Source organism: Rattus norvegicus, chromosome 18 (genome assembly GCF_021556685.1).
Source record: "Rattus norvegicus strain SHRSP/BbbUtx chromosome 18, alternate assembly SHRSP_T2T, whole genome shotgun sequence".
NCBI lineage: Eukaryota > Metazoa > Chordata > Mammalia > Rodentia > Muridae > Rattus > Rattus norvegicus.
In genome coordinates this window covers 34,578,522-34,601,846 of record NC_141551.1, presented here as the reverse complement: position 1 = coordinate 34,601,846, position 23,325 = coordinate 34,578,522, and the positions used below count along the sequence as shown (strand labels likewise).

At 39.0% G+C, this 23,325-nt stretch overlaps 1 protein-coding gene across 26 annotated transcripts in view; it reads right to left on the bottom strand.

Moving 5' to 3' along the window:
- Tcerg1 (transcription elongation regulator 1) overlaps positions 1-23,325 on the bottom strand; it is a 60,711-nt gene that overhangs the window by 37,075 nt on the left and 311 nt on the right. For 9 of the 26 annotated variants that reach the window (XR_015642311.1, XR_015642312.1, XR_015642322.1 and 6 more), the window contains exons 2-8: positions 16,815-17,040; positions 13,887-14,039; positions 12,676-13,078; positions 6,313-6,555; positions 2,246-2,308; positions 1,055-1,255; positions 468-580 (exon numbers count right to left, since the gene is read on the bottom strand). Coding sequence is in view for 12 of the 26 variants with exons in the window: in NM_001107390.2 (NP_001100860.2) it covers positions 468-580; positions 1,055-1,255; positions 2,246-2,308; positions 6,313-6,555; positions 12,676-13,078; positions 13,887-14,039; positions 16,815-17,040 (1,402 nt within the window). In the remaining 14 variants the exon portion in view is untranslated. Of the gene's footprint in view, positions 1-467; positions 581-1,054; positions 1,256-2,245; positions 2,309-3,914; positions 3,980-6,312; positions 6,556-7,782; positions 7,862-12,675; positions 13,079-13,886; positions 14,040-16,814; positions 17,041-23,325 lie in introns of all 26 variants that reach the window. The other 17 variants (XR_015642313.1, XR_015642314.1, XR_015642324.1 and 14 more) reach the window with 5 other exon arrangements.

The window sequence follows — 23,325 nt, the reverse complement described above, 5'->3', positions numbered from 1 at the left end:
ATGAGGTCCAATCTCTAGCCCAAGATCCTGACCTTGACAAAGTATAAAAAGGAAAGAGCTGGAGAGATGGCTCAGCTGTAAGAGGTGTACACTGATCTTCTTGGGTACCTGACTTCAGTTCTCAGTTCCCATAAAAAGCAATTCATAACTGCCTATAACTAAAGCCCCAGTGGAGGGGTACCCACAAACACATTCAATGAAAATACACACACACACATTTACTTTAAAATAAAAAAAATTAAAAATACACCAAAAAAATTAATGAAACTTTCAAAGAAAAAGTATTAAAAACAGAAATTACCTTTAAAAAAATGAATGAAACTTCCAAAGGAAAAATTATTAGAACTTTAAACTTTTAGAGGCCAAATTTACAACTCTTTTAATATAGGGCAAATACATGTTTGGTTCTGTGTAAACCCTGCCAGGAAACTCAGGGTGGCCCCAGTTTAGCTGCCTTGGCCTTTTACCTCCTTTATCTCCTTTATAGGTTCTTCCTTAGGATCTTCCTCCTCTGTCTCCATTGGCAATGGCTCTTCAGATGCCTCCTTAATTGGTTCTTTAATCTTCTCATCTAATTTTTCTGTTAAAAAACTAAGATGATGTCATTCAACAGTTTATCTGTATTTTTTAAAAGAATTTCTACGAAATAAGCAGTTGAAATGTTCTATTTCTAAATGTTAACCATAAATATAAAATGCCCTTCTTGGTACTGTCACTAATATAACTAGAAAACTCTCTAACCTGCTGACTTCAAGAGAACATATTCGCAAGTTACCTATACCATGTGCAGCAACCATCCATAATACTGAACTGTTGAGAAGCAGGAATTCACAACATAGAACATTGAGTCTACCACATACTAGGTTCCAAAGACCTAAATTTTGTTATTAGTATCATAAACCTCCATAACAACAACATAACACTATAGCTGAAAAATGTGTTAATATACATGAATATTTTAAAACTATTTTTTAGCTTACAAAGTACAAATTTCAAATAGCATTCTACTTATTATGTAGTTCATAATTCGTCCTGAGTCACAAAACAACTATACCTTTTTCCTTCAGTTCTTGGGGCTTTTCCCACGTTGATTCAAGTGTTCTATTATTATAATAGTACGTCTTCCCATCTGCTGTTTTATATTCAGTCCACTCAGAAACTGCGGTGGCTCCAGCTAAGGTAGCAGGTGAAGCTGCAATAGCAACCTGGGGATGTATCATGGGTACTATAGGAGGGGCCATTCCTGGTAATACACCTAGAAAAAATAATAAAAAGTTAGGCCTAAGTATTAAGACATGACATAAAATAAAACCACAAGCTAAATCTTCCTAGTAAATATTAATAAATACTTGGAACAAGAATAGTATGTGAAAGGTGAGATATAAGTATTGATTCTACTTCCCTGGATTTCTGATTCTAATGTCTAAATTCAAATGGATACAAAATTGAATCCAAAAAATACCTTAAGAACAGTCAAAAGTTTAGGTGTGCTCTATGACAATGTCTAACTATCATGATGATAACAGTCACTGGGTGTAATTCCTAACCCAAAATTATTTCCAACTTGTAAAATACTTAAAGGGGTCAGAATTAAAATTCTTAGTTTTAAAGCAAAACAACTATTACCAACTCCAAATGGTAAATATGTGGACTATCAGATTACCCTTTTCCTCAAAAAGGCTGATCTATTTTTAAAAGACAAGCCACAATTTTTGTTTTTTTTATAAATACTGTTAATATAAGGATACAAGAATCCAAACAGAATCCAAAACAAAATCCTAGAATCCAGGTAGTCTTACTCTGGTAACTTTAAAATGCAAATGTATGCTATATACAAATATCACACACACACACACACACACATAGTCACTTGCATGCAAGTGTAACCACATCATTTTACACATGGAAATGACATTTTATATTTAACTTAAAAACATACATCAAAAATAAAATTAAATGTTATGAATATGAGAATGAAGTTGTTTACACTTATTACATAAATTAAGATATATAAAGTGATCTGACCTCATTTGCTTTTGTGAACCAAAGAAGCTAATACTACAGGAAATTGGGAAATTAAGTGTTGGCCAAATATGACAACTGCATTTAAACTGCTCATTAAAAAGAAAAATATTTTTTAAGCTCCACTCACTAGGGCAAAAATAAATAAATAAAAGGATAAACAACAACATTCACTACCATGCCAACTTACAGACAAAACAAACTAAGATGGTTTTAAAATTACCGGTCTTGGTGGTAGCGACTGTCTTTACATACGGGCAGCTGACTATTTGCATCATTGCTACACCTGTAAAATGGATAAGCAAGCATTGGTTGGAAAGCTGCCATTGTATGTCGGCTACCACTGGGATTCAGGGAGATAGTTTACCACTACAATTTAGAATCTATTTCCAATGAGAATGACCAAGAATGGAATAAAATAGTTGTTTGACATTTTGTGGGACATAGTGCCAAATCGAGTGATGCTATTTCTAGCTACAACACCAGTTACCTACCAGCTCTCATGTTTGAAGGAGCCTCAACATTTAAAATCAGCAAAAGAAACCCGCTTGGTTACACACTAATAAATTCTTGTGTGGGACCTTTGTCGAGCAGACATCAAACCCAGCTGCGGATGGATGCTTACCCGATAGTAAAAGGCACTGCACACAGTACTGTCTGACAGTGCTTTTGCTATCCTGATGCTCATTTGACAACACATGCTGGGGCTGAATGGTATGGCACAACTATACAAAAATAGAAAACGACAGGGCCTGAGGGGTGGGGGAATAAGAAAAAATTAAGCCATAAAATGGATTCAAATATTCCCCTGCAGGCAGTAACGGTTAAAATGAAAGCACAGATGGAGAGAGTGGCTTCCATTCAACTAGTGTCAAAATATGTTTAATGGCCGCCACATGAAATGGCACGAACACCACAAGGCAGGCCAAAGCAACCCTCTGATGTTCTTAGTCACTGTCCGTTGTCAGTTAGGCTGGGTGAAGGAGCCCGTATTAAGGAACAGATATTATGTACAGTCTGAGAAGGAGGAAGACTCATCATGATGTAATAGAATGATGATTAAAGGTGAAAAGAAAAGCTGGAAAACTGAGGAAATTCAAAAGTGAATGTGAATTTTAAAATGTTTTAAAAATAAAAATCTGAAGAATCATAGGGGAAATAATTTTTACTGTTTTGTTCCTGGAAAAAACTCAACTTAGTTTGGTACTGCAAATTTTAAAAATGTTAAATAGTATATTAAAAATAAATTTTCCCATTGAAGGATGGGAAGTCTCTCCTAGTTCAGAAAGTAAAATCAAAATTAAAACTCTGCGTTTTCAAATAATTGAAATGATGCTCACACACACGCGTACAAAAGCACCAAATTCTGAAGTGCCTTATATTTCATTACCATTCCATGTAAAGAGTAACACTAAACTTCCTACTAACTGTAAACCAAAATAAAGTCCCTGACTGTAAAAGGATGCTGAGTGGAGAAAGCTGGGTGCGTTGTTTTATTTCCCTAATGTTGAAGCAAAAAGAAAAATTCACTTCATAAAAGAAATTTCAGGCTTCAAGTTTCAGTTAATATAAATAAATACTGCCACCTACAGGAACTGCCAACCTATTTATTAAACCACCACTTCCCTTAGGATAAAACTTTCTTCCAAAGTCTAGTCTCTTAAACTATCCTCCAAAAAATGTTCATTATGTAACTTTAAATGAATCAAAGATCTTCATAATCAGACATAACTGCCAATGATAAAAATCAACGGAGCCACCTTAAGTATCTCTACATAACTATTAGCATATGTTTCTTCTCAACCTACACAGATAAATCTAAGGCTTTCCCTGAAGACATTACAAGCATATTATGAATACTCACAAAATAACCACATACCTAAAATACTAACCTTTTTTAAAAGGGGGAAGTTTTTGTCCAATTTTCCTACAAATTATGCTGTCCTCAAAATATGCTCTATTAGGAAATTAGAAAATTCCACTTAGCATTTTAGATTCTGAGGTCAATGACAGTTTCTTAAAATTGCAAGTAAGATTTCAGTTCTAGAAGTAGATACATCTAATCCTAATCTGTTACCACCCTTGAACTCCACCTTTTCATCTAAATCTTCTACCACTTTCCTTCATCTTACTCGTCTCCTACTTAGTCATTCTTATTACAACCAGACAATGCTATTACAAATAGAATTTCAAGCTGTAAAATACGTAACACAAATAAATCCTTCCAATTCACCTTAACACAGAGTTGACATAAAGAAGGGGGAAAGGTAGGATCACAGACAAAACTTTGGGGAGAAGAAGATAAGTGTTTTGTCTTTTCACTAAAACATCTTGTAGAATTTAGTGAAAAGGTTAATGAGAAAAAAATGATTATCAAATCAGAAATGCCTCAGTGCCAACTAATATTACTCTTACTCTCTATAAGACACCTTCTAAAGCTTGAACCACCCCACTGCTACACAGGTGGAGATTTCTTGAGTTTGGAGTACAGCTCAGGGGTATTAACACTTGCCTACCCTGCACAAATCCCTGAGTTCAATCCCCAGAAATGCAAACACACACACACACACACACACACACACACACACACACGAGAGAGAGAGAGAGAGAGAGAGAGAGAGAGAGAGAGAGAGAGAGATCAGTTTTCTTCCAGTTAACCTACAAAATCATTAGTGGCTGCCATTTTTTAAGTGTCTTTTACTGCCTAATTGCACAAGAATCATCTTCAGTTTGTGGTCACTACCACCTATTCTAAATTTTTGGAAAGTATGAAAATGAGGAACTGAACAAACTCCCACTTTCCACAAATCTTTGCTAGTACTATGTACCCTTTGCCTTTTTCCTCTGCTCTAGTAAAAGCATATGGAACAAAGTCAACATCCTTTCAAAAGACAATAATCTTTTGAAATATTTTTATGGGATCATAGTGCCACCTCTCAGTCTGTTCTCTACAAATTAAGAGCTCGGCATCCTCACACAAACCCAGAATTGGCCTTCATGCTGTCTTTAACTATAAAGTAGACTGCAATTTCAAGGCCTGAAGACTAGACAAGTGAGCCCCAGGCTAGGCTGGGCTACACAACAACACAGTAATAATAATAAATAATAATAACAGTTTTTAAAAAGAAAAAGGGTTTGACAAGTGTCATTGCCTTAAATATAACTCAAGAAAAAAAAATTGTACCAAACAACTTTTCATATTTTTAAATGACTACAGATTCAAACCTTCACATATAGGGCATTTTCTCTCTAGCACTTACCTACCACTATATCAATAATGTATAAAAAAAATTTTAATCCAATAAAAAACACCAGTTCTTAATTTTTTGGTTCTTGAAAATTTTTAATTTTTAAATGTATTCACACCTTTGCTTTTATACAGAACCTTATCCAGTAAGTGGCAGAAGCCTTGGGAAAAGTGTGAAAGTTAGAGACAGAAGCCAGGTCCTCTTCATGCTTACCACAAGCTAACCTTGTAAAACTTGTCTACAGAAACAATATTTTCAGCTAGAATACATAAGGGATGACTGAATCATGGATCAAGTATTAAATACATTGATTTGACAACGGCAAATTCACTCAAACTAGAATGCCCAACAATAGCGTTCCCTAATGGAAAACTTCTCCACAAAACAAATCCTTAAACTCGCTTTCTACTCCTCAATTCCCTGGTCAATAACACACAAATCTACCCGAAAGAAACTGTTAAATAATGCAGGGCATACTTTACTTCAAAAGTGTTGTAAAGAAACGTGATTACTAAGAGCTTGGCACCTGGATCTGGAGGGCAGCAGATCAAATCCTAATGCTGACATTTAACTAAGTAATACTGGACAAAAAAATAATTAAACCAGTCTGCAAATCTACCTACCTCCTAAGAATGGTTACAAAACTTAAGACTGAATGCATACAATGTGTTAGAATGATATACAGTGTACATTACTTGACCTGTGCTAGCTGTTACAGCTTGTAATTTATCAACTTCATAGATTCAATCTCTTTTTAAAAAAAAAAAATCACATTTAGAACATATTTACAAACAAAAAAAAATTTAGTTTATTGAGGCTATTATCCAAAATAAGTGTATTTTTAAATGTGACTTAAGACATGTAAACAACAACAAAAAAGGACATTTACCAAAAACTTAAGAAAAAAATATCGCAGTTAGCCATGAATCTTTCAAAACCATCTCAAACAGGTGAGATTCAAGGCAATTTCAAATGCAACAGACACATGAGAACAAACTGACAATGAGGAACAGCTAGAACATCAAGTGTGATCTGCATTTACCTGGAAGTGGAATTGGCATGCCAGGAAGGGGCACACGGAACGGAGGCACCATTACTGGTGGGAAAGCAGGTATTGCTGCTGCCGGCTGAGGGACTGAGTGAGGAACAGCAGGAGGTAACGTCTGTGGGTGCGGCTGGGGTACAGTTTGCACAGGTGTGGCTGTAGGAGCAGGAGCTGAAACACTAACTGTAGGCGTGGCAACTGAAACAGCAGAACTTGGGGTCTGGTCTTGTGTTGTGGGTGCTGATGAAAGAGAAAACAATATGTATCACTCATGACCCTTACTGTATCCTTCTGTCACTCACCCACTCACTCTCTCAGTATTTAAAGGGCCATCATCTCATGCACTGTAAGAAATGTGTCAACAAAACCCATGTTCAAGAAGTTTAAAAATAGCTACATAAAATATAGACAGAAACAATAGTAGGGCACAAAATGGAATGGAGTAAATGTACAGGAGTGTAACTAAGACCTAGTCTGTTCAGGTAGAGGATACAGAAATTTTTACACTGAGATTATTAAACCTCAACAAGTCAAGATTTCAAAGAAAGAGGAACTCAAAGAGAAAATAAGCAAATATTAAAAGAAGCATGAGTACAGCAAAGGGTAGAGAGCAGCAGTGGTCACAAATCACAAGTGAACACTCATCTCCTAAGACATGAGGCACACACCAAGTCTGGAGTAAGGGTCAGCAAGTCTCTACTCTGCTGAACAGGTAAAGGGCAGCGCTTACACAGAGAAAATGGGGTAGCAAACTACATGTTAGTGCACATAACAGTGTGTTCTCACATTATTGGCAAGATTTCATAAATGTAAATGAAGGGTGTATGTGATGAGTGAACTGGATAAATGCACAGGAAGAAGAGAGATCAATTACATTAATGCAACTGTCTAAGCAAGAAAGAGCACAGTGAGAAAGGAGATGCACACAACTAATGTCTGGTTAGGAATGAATGGAGCAGCAAATACCTTGATTATTTCAAATCTTAAGAAAACATTTTAAGTGCTTCTTATAGTGTGAATGGGTGAATGTAAAATTCAGGGTAATTTGGGTTCTGCTAACACATTTTTAATTATCAAAAATAAAGTAGAAATCGAAAAATAAAATCTATTCTTCACATTTTTAAAGGTTTTAGCTCTCACTTAATAAAGCAATTTGTTTATAACTCACCTAGTTCCAAATAAAATCCACTGTGATAATTCACTAGCTTTTCAGTGATTTTTTTTAAAGAAACGTATCAAACTGTACCTGTATCAAACTAAGAGTAAAGTTGCCAAATTACTAACAGTAATCTCAATCTTTAAGCAACTTCAATTTTTAGTAAGTGCAAAGTTGTATACAAACCGCCCAATTGTATTGTCCACCTGAAAACAAAACTCTGTCCACTACCATCTTCAAGCTTCTAAATGACAACCTCACTTAAGCTGGAAAGATGTGAGTGATTTTGTACTTGTTAATGAGGAACTCACCTTGGCTAAATAGACAGCAGGGCCAAAGAAGTATCTTCAGGGGCCCAGGAATGAATTGTTGGTCTAGCATAGACCTAGTCTTAGGGTACAGTATCATATTAATATAATTTATAACAGTGTGAAAAAGACAAAGTACATGCAACATTTGCCCAATCCCATATATACACCATTCAGCAATTGTAGACCACTAAACTGGCTGAAGATATATTTGTTCTCCCTGAATTCCCTGAGAAGTTGACTTCATGATCAGTTTCCATAACTTGCAAAACAAAAAAAACAAAAACAAAAAAAAGCTTATGCTCAACTTCAAGTAAAATAAAGGGTCTGAATGTTTATTCCCATGTAATTAATTACATATCTATATTATTTATAGTTCACAGAACTAAATTTTAAAATATTGTGTTAAGAATACTAAGCTATAGTCCAAAGGACCAATGCCAGGAAAATAAGTTTATAGGAACATAAAATTTCAAGTGGAAAAGATTACAACCAAGGAGATGGCAAAAAGTATTCACTCAACTCACTCCTACTTTCCACAACAGGGTATCTGCCCTTGCTTAAGGGTAATGAATCTAAGGAAAAGGATAAAGGCAATGCAGAGTCACGGGAGAACCCGAGAGCGATGCCAAGATAATGAGTAAGTTCCTACGAGTTCCACATGCTCAAAACACTGCTTAGTCCACGCTATTTAACCCAGGGTAGGAGTCTAAAAAAGAGCAGTGACAATGTATAAGTGGAAAAACAGTAAAACTAGAATGACACAGTACCAGTAGAATATTCAGGCATCCAATATCAAAACTGGTATTCAAAAGCAATGAAGGGAGCATGACTTTATTATGTTTAAGTCTTTTAAACAGCAAGAAGGGGAGGGGCACTCACTGATGAGGGTTTTATATACAGAAATGGAGCACACATAGACAAATGAAATAGCTACATAACCATGTTTGTCCCTTAAAGAAGCACCACCCTTCCCAAGCCATCATAGAGAGACCTTAAGCAACAAGAGCCTGCACACGGTGCTAAGCTGCCTTTAAGACTGCTCGGACGACCACCACCACATACTCCATCAGTCACTGGCAGGTTCCTGCCATAACATTCAAGCATAAACACGTAAGCTAAGATCACAATCCCGTGAGGCAGCACCATTCCCCTTCATTTACATCTTACACTCGCAAACATCAGGTACTAAATGATAGCTACAAACTGTCTCCAGCTGGATTCAGAGTGCTTGCCTGAAATGCTTAAGGCCCTGGGTTCAGTCACCAGTCCTGGGGGCAGGAGGGAGACACATACATCTATCTGTGGACATTCATCACATATACCTTACTTCCTTATCAATAAGATAAACTCAAATCTGAATCCATTATGATTATATTTCTTCACTATGTATTTCTTACATTACTGATTCCCAAATTTCTGAAACTACCAATCATTAAAATATAAGGAAATCCAGACAGTGCAATGTATTAACAATGATCACATCAAGATCATTTCAATAGTTCTGGGCTCAGTTAAGGTTTGCAGAGGAATACCACTGTCTTAAGAGTTTTCTCTGACAGGACTACATGATCAAGGCAAGAGACTTCAAAAGGAAAACACTTAGTTGGGGCTGGCTTATAGTTTCAGAGGTTCAGTCCATCAGCTGGAGGAGTTGAGAGTTCTATATCTTGATCTGAAGGCAGCAAAAAGGGACTGTCTTCCACAGGCAGCCAGGAGAAAACGGACTACACACTGGGTCTAACTTGAGCTTATATGTGAGACCGCAAAGCCCACCTCTCCACAACGATCCACTTCATTCAATGAGGCCACACATACTCCAACAAGGCCATACTTCCCAGTTGTACCAGTCCTTATTGGCCATTCAAACACATGAATCCATGCTAGGAACCTATTCTAACTACCACATTCCACATTCCACTCCCTGGCCCCCATAGGCTTCTAGCCATAACATAATATGAAATACATTTAGCCCAACTTCAAAAGTCCCTATAGTCTATCAGTCATCTCTTAACTGTAATACCCTATAAAATCAAAGGCAGATCACATACTTCCAATGATATCATGGTATAGAATATACATCTCCATGTCTGATATACAACAAATCTTTTCAGCTTTGTTGACTGTAACACAATTCTTTCTCTTGGGTTGATTCCATTCCCTGTTGGCAAATTTCCTCATCAGGTATCCCTCATCTCTGGTATCTCTAACATCTTAAGGTTGCCAAGGCAACTTCAACTTCACAGCTTTTTGATTCAATATCTAGGATCCACATATGATCTTCTGGGTTCCTCCAAAGGTTACTTCTTCAGCTCTGACCTCTGTAGCACTCCAGGCTCTGGCTGACTCCACTCCATTGCTGTTGCTGTTCCTGGCAGACATCCCACGGTACTGGCATCTCCAATACACTGTAGTCTTCTGCTGCAACTAGACTTCACCAATAGCCTCTCACAAACTCTCTTCATGGTGCCAAGCCTCAACTTCTTTGCCTGACCCCCTTCAGTCCTGGGTCTTCAAATGCCACTGAGGCTGCAGCTTCACCAATGGCCTTTCCTGGGCTCTCTCAGTGTCAAGCCTCAGGGATTCTCCATGACCCCTACATACTTTTGAAATCAGTACCATCTAGGTGATCCTGACACATTACCAAGTATCTCTGCCAGCTGCCAGCACAAGGTCTCTCTCTAGAACACAGCTTATTTGTGCTCTCAGAAAACATTTCTCAGATTTCTCCTCAGCGATACTGCTGGTCTTTTCTTTATCACCACTAATTTCTTAGCTCTAGCTAACCAACATCAATTGTCCCAGTAACCCTTCTATTCTTGACTGTCAAGCAGGAGCTGGCAAGTTCTGCTTGCCGGGACAAGAACATAGCCCCCTTGTTCTAGTACATCTTCACCAGCTTTCTATATTCAATGATTTTCTTCACTATCTAACCTTGGCTGTCCTGGAACTTGTACTGTATACTGACTTTGAACTCAGAGATCTGTCTGCCTGTCTCCTGAATGATGGAATTAAAGCATGTACCATCACACCTGGACCTAAGCTTTTCTTTAATTCCTTTTCACAAGATCTTTATAAGTAAGGCCACTATGATATGCCCCCCATTTCTGGATAGTAATTCATTCCAGATATAGTAGAGTTGACAACCGAGAATAGCCATCACAACTCATCCTTTGTCAGTCTGACACATGATCATATCTCCTTATGTCCAAATGAAAACAACAATCAGTGCAAAATAACACATAACATGATTTAACTATCCTCATACAACTGTAAACTCATTAAGTTTAGCTGGGTGGGATCATGCCCCAAGGGCACCACTTCTTTAATTCCATTTTACATCCTTGAATATCCTTGGATTTAGCTCCATTCCACTTACTGGTGCCCCTTTAACTTTTGAACCAAACGTTTTGTATTTTTCCTTTCTCAGTTTGCTACATCTGATCAAAAGGCTCTTCATAACAATGATCCACAGGATAATCTATGCTAGACTGTCTTGAAATTTCCCTGGCCAAAGCAATTAAATCTAAATCTCTTCATCTTAGCCTCAGGCAGACTCTTCAAATGAGGGCAAAAGCAGCCATTCTTCACCAAAACATAACAAGAACAATCTCTAGGCAACATACTAAAATTCTCCTCCGAAACCTCTACAGCCAGGCCCCCAAATTCCAATTCACCCTCAGTATAACTGTCTCCATGTTCCTACTAGTATGGCCCATTTAGCCCCACTTAAAGTATTCCAGTCTTTTACAAATCTAAAGTCCCCAAATCCACATTTCTCCAAAAATAATCACAGTCAGGCCTATGACAGCAATTCCCCAGTCCCTGGTACCAACTTCTGTCTTAGTTAAGGTTTCATTGCTGCAAGGAAGGGACAAGAAGTTCAAGGCAGCTCTTATAAAGGAAAACATTTAACTGGGACTGGTTTACCGTTTCAGAGGTTCAGTCCATCACCAGCATGGCAGCATGCAGGAAGACACGGTGCTGGAGGAGCTCAGGGTGCTACCATCTTGATCCAAAGGTAGCAGAAGGGGGACTGTCTCTCATAGACAGCCAGGAGGAAACTGATTGCACACTGGATTTAACTCCAGCTTATATGAGACCTTAAAGCCCACCTCCACAGTGACACTTGTCCACCAAGGCTATACCTAATCTAACAAGGCCACAACTCCTAATAGTGCCACTCTCTATGGGCCAAGCATTCAAACACATGAATCTATAGGAGCCACTCCTATTCTAACTACCAATATACAGAATAGTTGTTTAAAAACAAAAACCTACTTCTCTTCAGCCCTTACATCTGGTATTTATATACTTTCACTTTTATTTTTTAAATTTCTAAGCCAATACATACAGCATTTATGTATAACTTACTCTGGGGCCCACTGTCTGTAAAAGAAGTTTACAGAAAAACTCTAACAAAGTCTTCTGACTTCATTATCACCCAGAAGTAGCATCTGAAGAACAATCGAGAACATCTGCCTAATTTTTAAAGCTATCCATCTCCTACTGAGCAATATGAATTTGTCCTGCCTCAGAACTTCCCTAACAATCCCATAAACTACATCAGTCCTCATTATCTTTGTTCAACCCTCAATTAAGAAACTATAAAATAGGATCCAACACACATAGTTCTATAATTCCCACAGCATTTGTCATTAATGTTGGTCAATCAAAGTAACTGTACTTCTACACCTAATTTTACAAACTATACTTGGGAAAATAATTTCCTCTACTCATACAAATGTCTTGTTTTCTCTAACTCAAAAATTTTAATGTCAAAACATACTTTAAGTTAACATCAAGGGTAATGCTAAAAATATCAGAGCCATTTTAGAATACTCTATTTATTTGTTTTCGCACCCTTAAATATAAACACACTAGGCCATTACTTACTTGATACTGTCTGTGCAACTGAAGTAGCAGTTGTTGTGGTAGCTGTGGTGGAGGACGGGGTAGATGTTGGTGCTGACGTGGACACTGCAGGTGCTGGGCTACTGGTGGTAGGGGTGGGAGCGCCTACTGCTTGTGCTTGGACCTGAGCCTGGGCCTGGGCCTGAGCCTGGGCCTGAGCTTGTGCTTGCGCTTGGGCCTGAGCCTGGGCTGCCTGAGCCTGGGCCTGGGCCTGGGCCTGGGCCTGAGCCTGTGCCTGTGCCTGAGCCTGAGCCTGGGCCTGGGCCTGAGCCTGGACCTGTGCTTGAGCTGCAAGCATAGGTGTTAGTTCTGACTGCTGAATAACCTTAACTCCATCTGGCTTGGTCCATGCAGATTCACGAGTCCGAGCATTATAGTAATAAACCTGCAGAGGAAGGAATAAGGGATAATCACAAAACCCAGTACTAAAAATGTTAGTATTATTTTGTCTTAAAATATTTTAAAGAAGTCTTAGAAAAGGTTAAAAATATTCATAAATTGTAAGTCTGTTTCTATAGACAGGAGAGAAAAATCAATATTATATTTTGTGCAGGACGTTAATAAAGAAGACCTGACACTATCTTTATGAGAAAGCCTTGCTGACAAAATTGGCCTTTGCCTAACATGTAAGAACTATACCTGAGAAGATTACCATCATGCTCTTTCTTCCAAGTAAGAATGCACTCCATGCCTAAACCCCTCATGTTCATAGTCTGTTTTCTTTCTGGTAGTATGGAATTTTAGTATATGCTAAACAGTACTATATGACCAATGTCAAATGAAAACCCCACCAAAACCATACAGGTTCATGTGAGTTTATTGGTTACCATTCCTCTCTGAAGAAATTAACCATGCAGTATCATTCCTTCCGAGGATTTTGGGAAGCTTCAGTCGATTTTCCTTCATATGAACTCATGCACCTTCTCCTGTTTTGTATTCTCTCACTGTAATTTCAGCTGTGAGGTCAACTACGTGTTGATCCCTGCTAATGTTTCCCAAGCCTAGAGATGGTCTTGAGAATTTGTGACATACAGACCTCCATGTGATCTTGGAACTGCAGCAATGCAGCAGAGTCTAATTCAGGCCTTCCTCTAGTCACATCCTTGCCACTGTTTGAGGCACAGGGTACCACAGTCTCAATCTACCAAAGATTCACTACTTTGCCACCATAAAAACAAAATGTTCTAGTTTACCTTCCCATCTGGAGTCTTATTTTCTACCCATATCTCCTCAGTGGGGGGCAGTGCTGGAGCACCAGGAGCAGTCCCCGGAGGCATTCCTGGTGGGAACATCATGCCCGGAGGAGGAGGCATAGCTCCCATGGGTGGAGGCATGAATGGTGGTCTCTGTGAAATCACAAAAACAATTACTATCAATCATAAACTACTTCTTTTCCTTCAGGAAATAAATTATACCTCTACACAAAAGTAAATAACTATAAAAGCAAACAGTTGTCTGTTCAAATACAGTACTGCATGAGAAAATGATTAATCTGTAATAAAATTAATAGCAAGAATGTAAAAATATTGACAGGAGCTAGGTTATACCATCATGGGTAAACTTTATGTTCTTCATATCTCATTGCATTTTTCATGTTTTTACTTTTGTAGTGATCAGGATCAAACCCAGGGCTTTATACATGCTAGGCAAGTATTTTATTCCTGACCTACATCCCGACCCTTTATGTTTTAACATTAAGTTTATAAATGTTTTACAACTTATCTACAGTAAGTACTACCAATAAACAATATTCTACCAAAAATAAATAAATAAATAAATAAAATCACACAGCACAAACCCTTCATTGTTTTTTACTTCAAGCAAAAATAGTTAAGATATTTTCCACCATATTTTTCATGCAGTAATAATAAATCTCATCATTTTAAACGTCAGTGAGTTTCACAAATATAGAAAACAATTATCCACTCCTTCAGGTTTCATTTGTTCTGCTCTGGTCTTAGTACTGGGAACTGAAGTCAGCCCTTGACAAGCCCCTCAGTAGAAAGCTCAGAAATCAATCAAACATATAGGACACCACTCTTGTGAGTCTAAAGAACCTGAAAATTTCTCCACAGTCATTCTTCAGTAATATAACAAGACGCCAAGCTGTACATGAAGCCAGAAGTGCTGCTGCTGCTTCTGACATCTGTGCCTGGTAACATCTGTGCCTGGTAACGCTAAGCGGAAGGAAAGAGTCTTCAAGAACAAGTTTAAGAGCCAGGTGTGGCGGTGCACATCTTTAACCCCAGCACTCAGGAGGCAGAGGCAGGTGGATTTTTGTGAGTCTGAAGCCAGTCTGTCTACAGAGTGAGTTCCAGGATAGTCAGGGCTACACAGAAAAACTTTGTCTTGAATAAAGGGAAAGAATAAACCAAAAATAATGAATATTGTAGCTGTCATTTTGAACAAAGATTAAGATGTTTTCTATAACTTGTATATAATATAAAAATTCAATTACCAAGAGCACCTTAAATTAGGCAAGGTAACTGAATCCTACTATCCTCTAAGTACTCCCTGCACTGCCCTACTCCCTGCTTTGATGAACTTATTTCTGTCACTTTTGCATGCTCCTGTCTTTGCAGCACTAACACAAACTCCATTTATAAAAGTTCTACCCTAAATGTACATGTAGTAAACTTCTACTCACTAAGCTAAAAAGCTGGACCTTTCCAATCTTCAAGTAAATGTAATGCCACATCCCTAACAGACAAGCTTCCACTTCAAATACAAGTTTAGCCAAGTATAGTGGTACATGTCAACAATCCCAGCACCCAGAGGCTAAAGCAGTACATCTACTACATGCTCAAGGCCACTCTGGAATACAGGGTGGATTCAAGTCCAGCCTGTGCTAAACATTAACTTCCCATCAAATTGGAAGGAAGGAAAGAAGGAAAGAAGCAAGGAAGGAAGGAAATGAAGGAGGGAGGGAGGGAGGGAGGGAGGGAGGGAGGGAGGAAGGAAGGAAGGAAGGAAGGAAAAAGAAACACCTCTTTGTACATCCCAAGTTTTTACTTAGAAAAACATCATAATAAATCTTTTTCTAATAGTAAAATATTTGGCAGAAGAAAAGAACTATTATCCAAATCTATTTTCATTCTCCAAATTCTACCCTAGACATCATTTCTAGAAAGGATAATTACTGAAAAATATATATCTATCTACACTATTAGATACTTGCTAGCAATATAAACCATGAAAGATAAATACCCTCCACTCAGTACTTTAAAATCTGAAAGTCTTTTTCCCATACAGAAGACAGGTTTCAGTAAAATTAAGGATAAATACAAACTAGTCTATTAAAGCTAAGTTTTTTGAGTAGTTATCTGTCACCATTTAAGTTCCTGTTCTGATTTTCATATTAACAACTTGAGCATCAGCAGTATATGAAGACATGTCTTTAGTTAATTCAAAGTGATTAAAACTTGAATTTCTGCTGAAGTATCTCACACCTACAATCTCAGCATTTAACAGCTAAGGCAGGAGAATCACGGTAAAATCAAGGCCAGCCAGAACTACAGACTAAGAACTTGTCTCAAAAAATTAAAATAAAGGAAAAAATGTTAAAACAGGGAAAAAAAAAATCTAAAAACAGGGAACTAAGTCAGTGGTTAAGAATGTTTGCTCTTGGGGCTGGAGAGATGGCTCAGCGGTTAAGAGCACTGACTGCTCTTCCAGAGGTCCTGAGTTCAATTCCCAGCATCCACATGGTGGCTCACAACCATCTGTAATGAGGTCTGATGCCCTCTTCTGGCCTGTAGGTGCACATGTAGGCAGAAAGCTGCATGAAGTATACATAATAAAGAAATAGATATTTAAAAAAAAAAAAAAAAAAAAAAAAAAGAACGCTTGCTCTTCTTCCAGGAAACCCAAGTGTGGATCCCAGTATCCATATCCTGTGATTCACAACTGCTTGTTCACTGTGGCTTACAACCACAGTGCTCTTTTCTGGCCTCAATGGGTATCTGGTATACATACATACATGGAAGCAAAACTCATACACATACAATAAAAACAATAAAGAAAACTCTTTAAACACCAATAAACAGAATCAGAATTTTAAGGCAAAACCTGTATATAAAATTGATACTAATCAAGAAATGGCAACCTCTATAATTCTTTACCTGGAGGTGTGGTGGGCCCATGGGTGGAGGTATTCCTCCTGGGGGAGGCATTGGTGGCATATTAGGATCAAAAGGAGGCCGTCCAAAGGGGGGCCTGGGTGGTGGAGGAGGGCCTCTCATCATGCCGAAAGGAGGAGGTGGTCTCATAAGAGGTGGTGGGCCGCGCATCACTGCATTTGGTGGGGGAGCTGGGCCTCGGAATCTCAAGGCCTGCTGTTGAGCCATCCTGCATGAAAGAACAGCGAATACTCTCAAAATTACAAAAGTAGCTACTCAGAACTGAATTACAAAAATGTTCAAAGGGCTCAAATGCAAACAAGAGTTGGAAAGCCGTATTTTGCAACCACTTGGTAAAAATGAGGTGAGAATGGATGTGGGAGAATATTTAGATTATTTTAAAATACCTTCCCCACAATAGTACCTATAGTCACAAGAATGAAAACAACTTTAATCAAAAAATGAAGCAATTCCATAATTAATGTTGTCTACCTAAGGATAGATGGGTTAGTTATGACTGAGAGGGACATTCCACACAGTCCAACCAAGACTATACAACCTCTAACAATGAATATAGGATGTTACCGGAACAGTCAGAAGACTCAACAGGTAAAGGTACCCACCACCAAGCCCTGTGACCAGTTTTGATCCCTCAAATCCACAAGGTTAAGGGAGAACCAAGTCACCCTAGTTACCCTCTGACAGTCATATTTGTGTGGTGGTGTATACATAATGACTGTCCTGGAGGGGTGTTACGCAGAAATAGATGAGTCACATAGAAAAAGTTAAAGGCTAAAGAACCATATCCTAACACCATCTCTGGTTTATACAAACAGAGGCGATACATATAAAAGGTAGCAAGATCTACTGCTAGTGAAGGATCAACTTTAGAAGTTGATTCTTAGGCTACTTCTATAGTAACAAAAAATAGACACAAATGTATTTAGGGGGAAATGCTCCAACTTTTTGTTTGTTTGTTTTGAAACAAGGTTTCTTTGTGTAGCCTTGGCTGACCTGGAACTACCAAGAAAGGTCAGCCTTGCTTCTCCTGCTGGGATTAAAGATGTGTGCTATCACAGCCAAGCCCCCTCTGTATCTTAACCATAAGCAGTTCAGACTAAAAAGAGCATTCAGAATGCAAATAAAGCAAACATCTCCCATTTTATATAATTTTTAAATCTGAAATACCTTTTTGTCTTTATTTTTTTTTAAACAGGGGGTTTCTACATGGCCCTGGCTGTCCTAGAACTCACTATGTATGTAGACAAGAATGCCTCAAACTCACAGATCTACTTGCTTTCACCTCTTCTCTACTCCCTGACACTGGAATTAAAGGATGAACTGCCATTTTTAGAAGAGCAAAGGGAGCTGATTTAATTGCTCAGTGGTAAAGATGCTTCCTGCCCCGACTGATGACCAAAGTTTGATTCCTGGGAGAATAGAACTCCTGCAAGTTGTCCTGACTTTCATATATGCACTGTGGCACACAAAAAAATATTTAAAAATATGTATTTTATTAGAAGAGAGAAGATATAGTCTAAGACATTTCAAATACTGTTGTGTCTGAAGGAGAAAGCCTTTCCTTCCCTGTTCTGGCCAAACATCTTACTGTATTTCTCCATGGCTTCTGAACAAATAACTGTCATAAGAGCATTATTTACCTTTGCCCTCAGTGATTAAAAGAATTATCCTTCAAAGTTCTAAGTATGTGCCAGAGAGAATACGATGCTCTTTTCAAATACTGCTACTTAGCAACAGTTCTATGAGGTTATGAGGTGAACACTAGTGTTAATCCCATTTTACAGATAAGGAACTAGGGTACACAAAAGGAAATGCTGCACTCAGAGCTAAACACTCAGAGCTAGATCAGTGGTAAAGCAAGAATTAAAATGCCAGTGTCCTGAAAGTCCCTTCAGAGAGGAATTTTGTTCACTCAGAAATCCCCAGTACACTGTAAGGTCCCCACTAATACTCACAAAAGGTGTTAGAGAAGTAGCGTAGTGGTTTAAGAGCAGTGGCTGCTCTTAAAGAGTACCTGGGTTCACTCTCCTGCACTTACATGGCAGCTCACCACCAGTTCCGGCACATCTGACACCCTTCACCAGACATACACGCAGGCAAAACATCAACACATATAAAATATAAATAAATAAATAAATAAATAAATAAATAAATATTCATGGCCAGGCATAGGTGGTACACTCAGGAGACAAAGACAGGCAGATCTCTGTGAGTTTGAGGCCAGTCAGAGTGAGTTCCAAGACAGCCAGAGATACACAGAGGAAACCCTGTCTCAAAAACCTGAAAGAGCTACATAGGAGACCCTCTTTTGGGGGAGGGGGAATGACAGGATGACCACAGAGGCAGGAAGATCATAAGTTGGAGGTCACTCTAGGCAACTCAAGGTCCTCATCTCTAAATAAAAAATAAATAAATAAATAAATAATAATAATAAAAAAGAAAAAAAGGAAACATACTTTCTAAACTTCAACTTGCCAAAGACAATTGGAGCAATCTTCTGGGAAGCTAAAGTCTATACATTACCCACACAAACCACATTTCCATATTCAAAAAAACTAGATTAACAATATTATGCGTATCTGAAAATAATCAGAAACTGGAGGGATGGTCCAACCATTATTTACACCTGAGTTTGTTCCCAAAATCCTTATAAAAATACCAAGCATGGTGGTGAACATCATGCTTCATAGGCAAAGAAAGGAAGATTCCTAGCACTTGCTGGCACCAATCTAGTCTAACCATTGAGTTTGAGGCCAATGTGAGAACCTATTTCAAAGGAGGTTGTCTGTCTCCCTGTAGATGACATCTAAGGTTGTCTTCTGACCTCCACATCATGACAACAGGCAGACACAGACACACAGATGCACTTTCTCTCTCACACACACACAGACACACAAAATAATTAGTATTACAGGCTTTCCTCATCACTCTGGATTCTGTGCAACTTTCCTACATTTTCAAACCCCGCTTACAATTACCCTTTATGTTCGAAATTTTCACATCTCAGTTCAACTCTGCTACCATCAAAAGAATTCCAAAGTAACTAAAGTGCCTTCAGGAGAACGAGAGACTAAAGAACTACTATACAAGTATATTTAGCCAACAAGCCTATGCTGCAAAGGTCCAAGTAGGAGCACTCAGGAGGCAGAAGCAGGTGAATCTCTGTGAATTCTGGGCCAGCCTGGTCTACAGAACAAGTTCTAGACCAGCCAAGGCTACATAGTCAGAGAAACCCTGTCTTGATGAGAGGAAGGAAGGAAGGAAGGAAGGAAGGAAGGAAGGACAGATAGATGGATATACCTTAATCTTAGATATCTCCTTTTGATCAGTTTTTTCTTCAAAAAAAATCTATATTATTTCTTTAAAATTTCATACTTCTTGCTTCCAAAACAAGATTAAGCATTTGACCTCTGGAACCATTAAGCCATACCAGCTCTGCTCTTTATCAGGCTACTAATATAATTTCCAAGTCTGAATTACCTACCATGTAAATGAATGAAGACTTCAAATAAAAGCTACCTCAGAGTTCTGTTAAATGAGATAATCCCTGTCAATTTAAGGTTAACAGTCAATACATAGCAAATCATGCTATCATTTTCAATTATTCCTAATGCTTTATAATGCTTTATCTATATAAGACGCTTAGTTAATTTTCTAGATTTCTTTTTAAAATCTGCCACTTAATATCCTGCTGCCATAACCTAATGTTACTATTTTCTGACATCAATTATAGGCAGACCAAGTCCTGAGGTTATACACTGCTTCTAGCATTTCCTCACCAAAGTCTGCAGTAAGGACTAAATAAACAGATAAAGCACCTGAACAGCAACTGACAGAAACACCTTGTAAAGTTGTTATTGGCCAGCTACTATCAGGCCTCGTTTTACCTGGAAGTTGTGGACATTTCCAGACTCCAGTATTCCTGATCATCAAAGACATCAACTATCTCCATTATGTTGTAGCCCCTGTTCGTGGTTCCCTCTGCTTGGCATGTTCTTCCCACATCTTTATATGACTGTCTGTTGTTCATTATTCAGACTCAGCCCAATGTCATCTCAACCTGTTCCTCTAGCGTCTGTCTCACAGGTTCTCTGGGCCATCACTTGTTCTGAGTTTTCAAGTACAACAAATGCTACAAAGCAGTCCATCACTGCCTTTACCCATCATACAGTTCCCTTTAGTATACTGACACTGTACAATATTGTTTAATAATGACCATGAACCCTGGGCCCTTCCTACTTACCAGGCATTTTCTGTACTCTTAATTCTTACAGCAACCCAAAGTGAGTTTAATGCCATTTTTTACAAAGGAAAAACAACTTATCAAGGCAGCTAATCGCTATTGATGCCAAAGTATCCCCATTCCTGTTTTCTCCAGTGAAGAGACCCAGGTCTGAAGAACCTTGTCATAGTATCAGCAGTAAACAAAGGACCTAGGAAATAACTCCAAAAAGTTACTTTCATGGCCTTCAACCACAGAGGATGAATGACATTAGATCTCTGTATTTCAAAACACTTGGGTGACTTGAAATCTTACATCCTACTTTAACACTTCTGAGGAAAAGAAGCCTAGTCACATGAAGAGAACTTGCCTATCACCCCCACCCCCACCCCCACACAAAGGATGACCTGGAAATGCAAATATATTTTTCTATGAGTAGTCTATCCAGATAAGCAAACACCTTAGAGAAAATCCTTTAGTTGAATGGGCAAAAAATTAAAGATGCTATCTACACAAACATCATGGGGACCTAGGTTTTAGTTCAATCCCAATCAACAATCTCCACAGAGCTTCACACCTGCAGGCCGATTTCCTCATTTGATGGTTTTAGTTTCAAATTTGGATCAACCTCAATTAAACTGCAAAGTCTTTAGAAACATAGGACTTTTCCCTTTATGACCAGGACCTATCCAATAACTGTCACAGGATGCATAATGAGCAGTAAGACAATAGAGTGACCATTTCCCAGTATCAGTTTATTTACCACCCATCTACTAAACTCTTATTTCTCAGACTCTATAATAGACCCCACCTATGAACCATATATGGGATGCAAAGTGCAAACAAAGCGCAGTTTCTGTCATCAAAGCAGCCACAGAAACAGCCCATTTATCATAAACTCTCTGGAAAGCATGGTGATCACACATAACCAATGGCCTGAGATTTACCACCCTCCTGCTTCAGCTTCCTGAAAGCTGCGATTAGCAAGTGTGTGCCACCACACAAAGCTCCTCAAGCAAGCGACTCCTAAGCCCAGAAGCTAAGGTACAAAAACTTGCAGCAGGTTATCCAATTAAAGCCTTATTGGAGTCAGTTTTGCAATGTCCATGATGTCTAGACTATCAGGAATAAGTCTACAAGGCTACTTACAAGACCCACTCCTAGCTCCCTAGGACCTCTTGAGATCAAAATCAAAAATAAACTTTCTATCGCTAATACTGGAAGGCCCTGAAAATGTACTCCAGTCAATCACCACACAGTTATGGGAGTGAAACGAAATCGCTAATACTGGAAGGCCCTGAAAATGTACTCCAGTCAATCACCACACAGTTACGGGAGTGAAACGATTCAAGATTCATCTCGGAAATAAAACAAAACCTTGTTCCTACCAAAGAAGGAATATCTGTGTGACTTTCTGAACCTGAAAGTCATTATTTTCTTCTAAGCAAGATTAATCTGCATTTCCTTAGAAAATTTCACCCCGAACTCTAGAAAACACAAGTCCTCAAAATCAACACCTGTCTTCCTTTTAAATGCTAAAGGGGCACAATTCAGAATGGGAACTGAATATCTGAAATAGCATTTTCCCTTACAGGGAAAAAAATTGCACATATATAAAATAGGTGACCTTTCTTCCTCCTCAAAAAAAAAAAAAATCAAACAAAGAAAGGGCATTTCCCGACCACTGTGATCAAACTTTAATCACGAACGGCAAAGGCACTGAATGAGGAGGTTAAGAAAAAAAAGGTCACTGCCTCTGTGGGGCCGGGCCGTGGGTAGAACAGGACGAGGTCGCAGGCTTGGGACCCGGACAGAGCTACTTCCTGGATTCACAACTCCAACCTTTGCTCGTTCTACGGCCTCAACCCCTCTGAGAAGTCCCCTCGACTACTGGGACAGACGAGAGACTGGCCTGGCACCGCCTCTGGCCTGCGAAAAGCGCCTGCAACTCCTCCAAACCCGTGCTGTGAGGATCCGGGCAGGGGAGCCTTAGAGAAGCGGCTTTCGTGGCCCTGCAAACGGTCAGGGCTGCGAATCTTCACAAAAGAAAACGAATCGGAAACGAGGGCCGGAGGAAAGCAGCGGGGCTGGGGAAGGTGGCGCGGGAGGCCAGGCGGCGCGAGGCCGCGGAGGGCGTGGAGGAGGCCGCGGTGGGTCGGGCAACGCCGGCCGGGCGGCGGAGGGGAGCGGCCAGTGGGGCCCGCCACGGCAGGCGGGCCGCGGCCTGAGGATGAGGCGCGCCGACCAGGGCTCCAGGGCCCGCAAAGGACG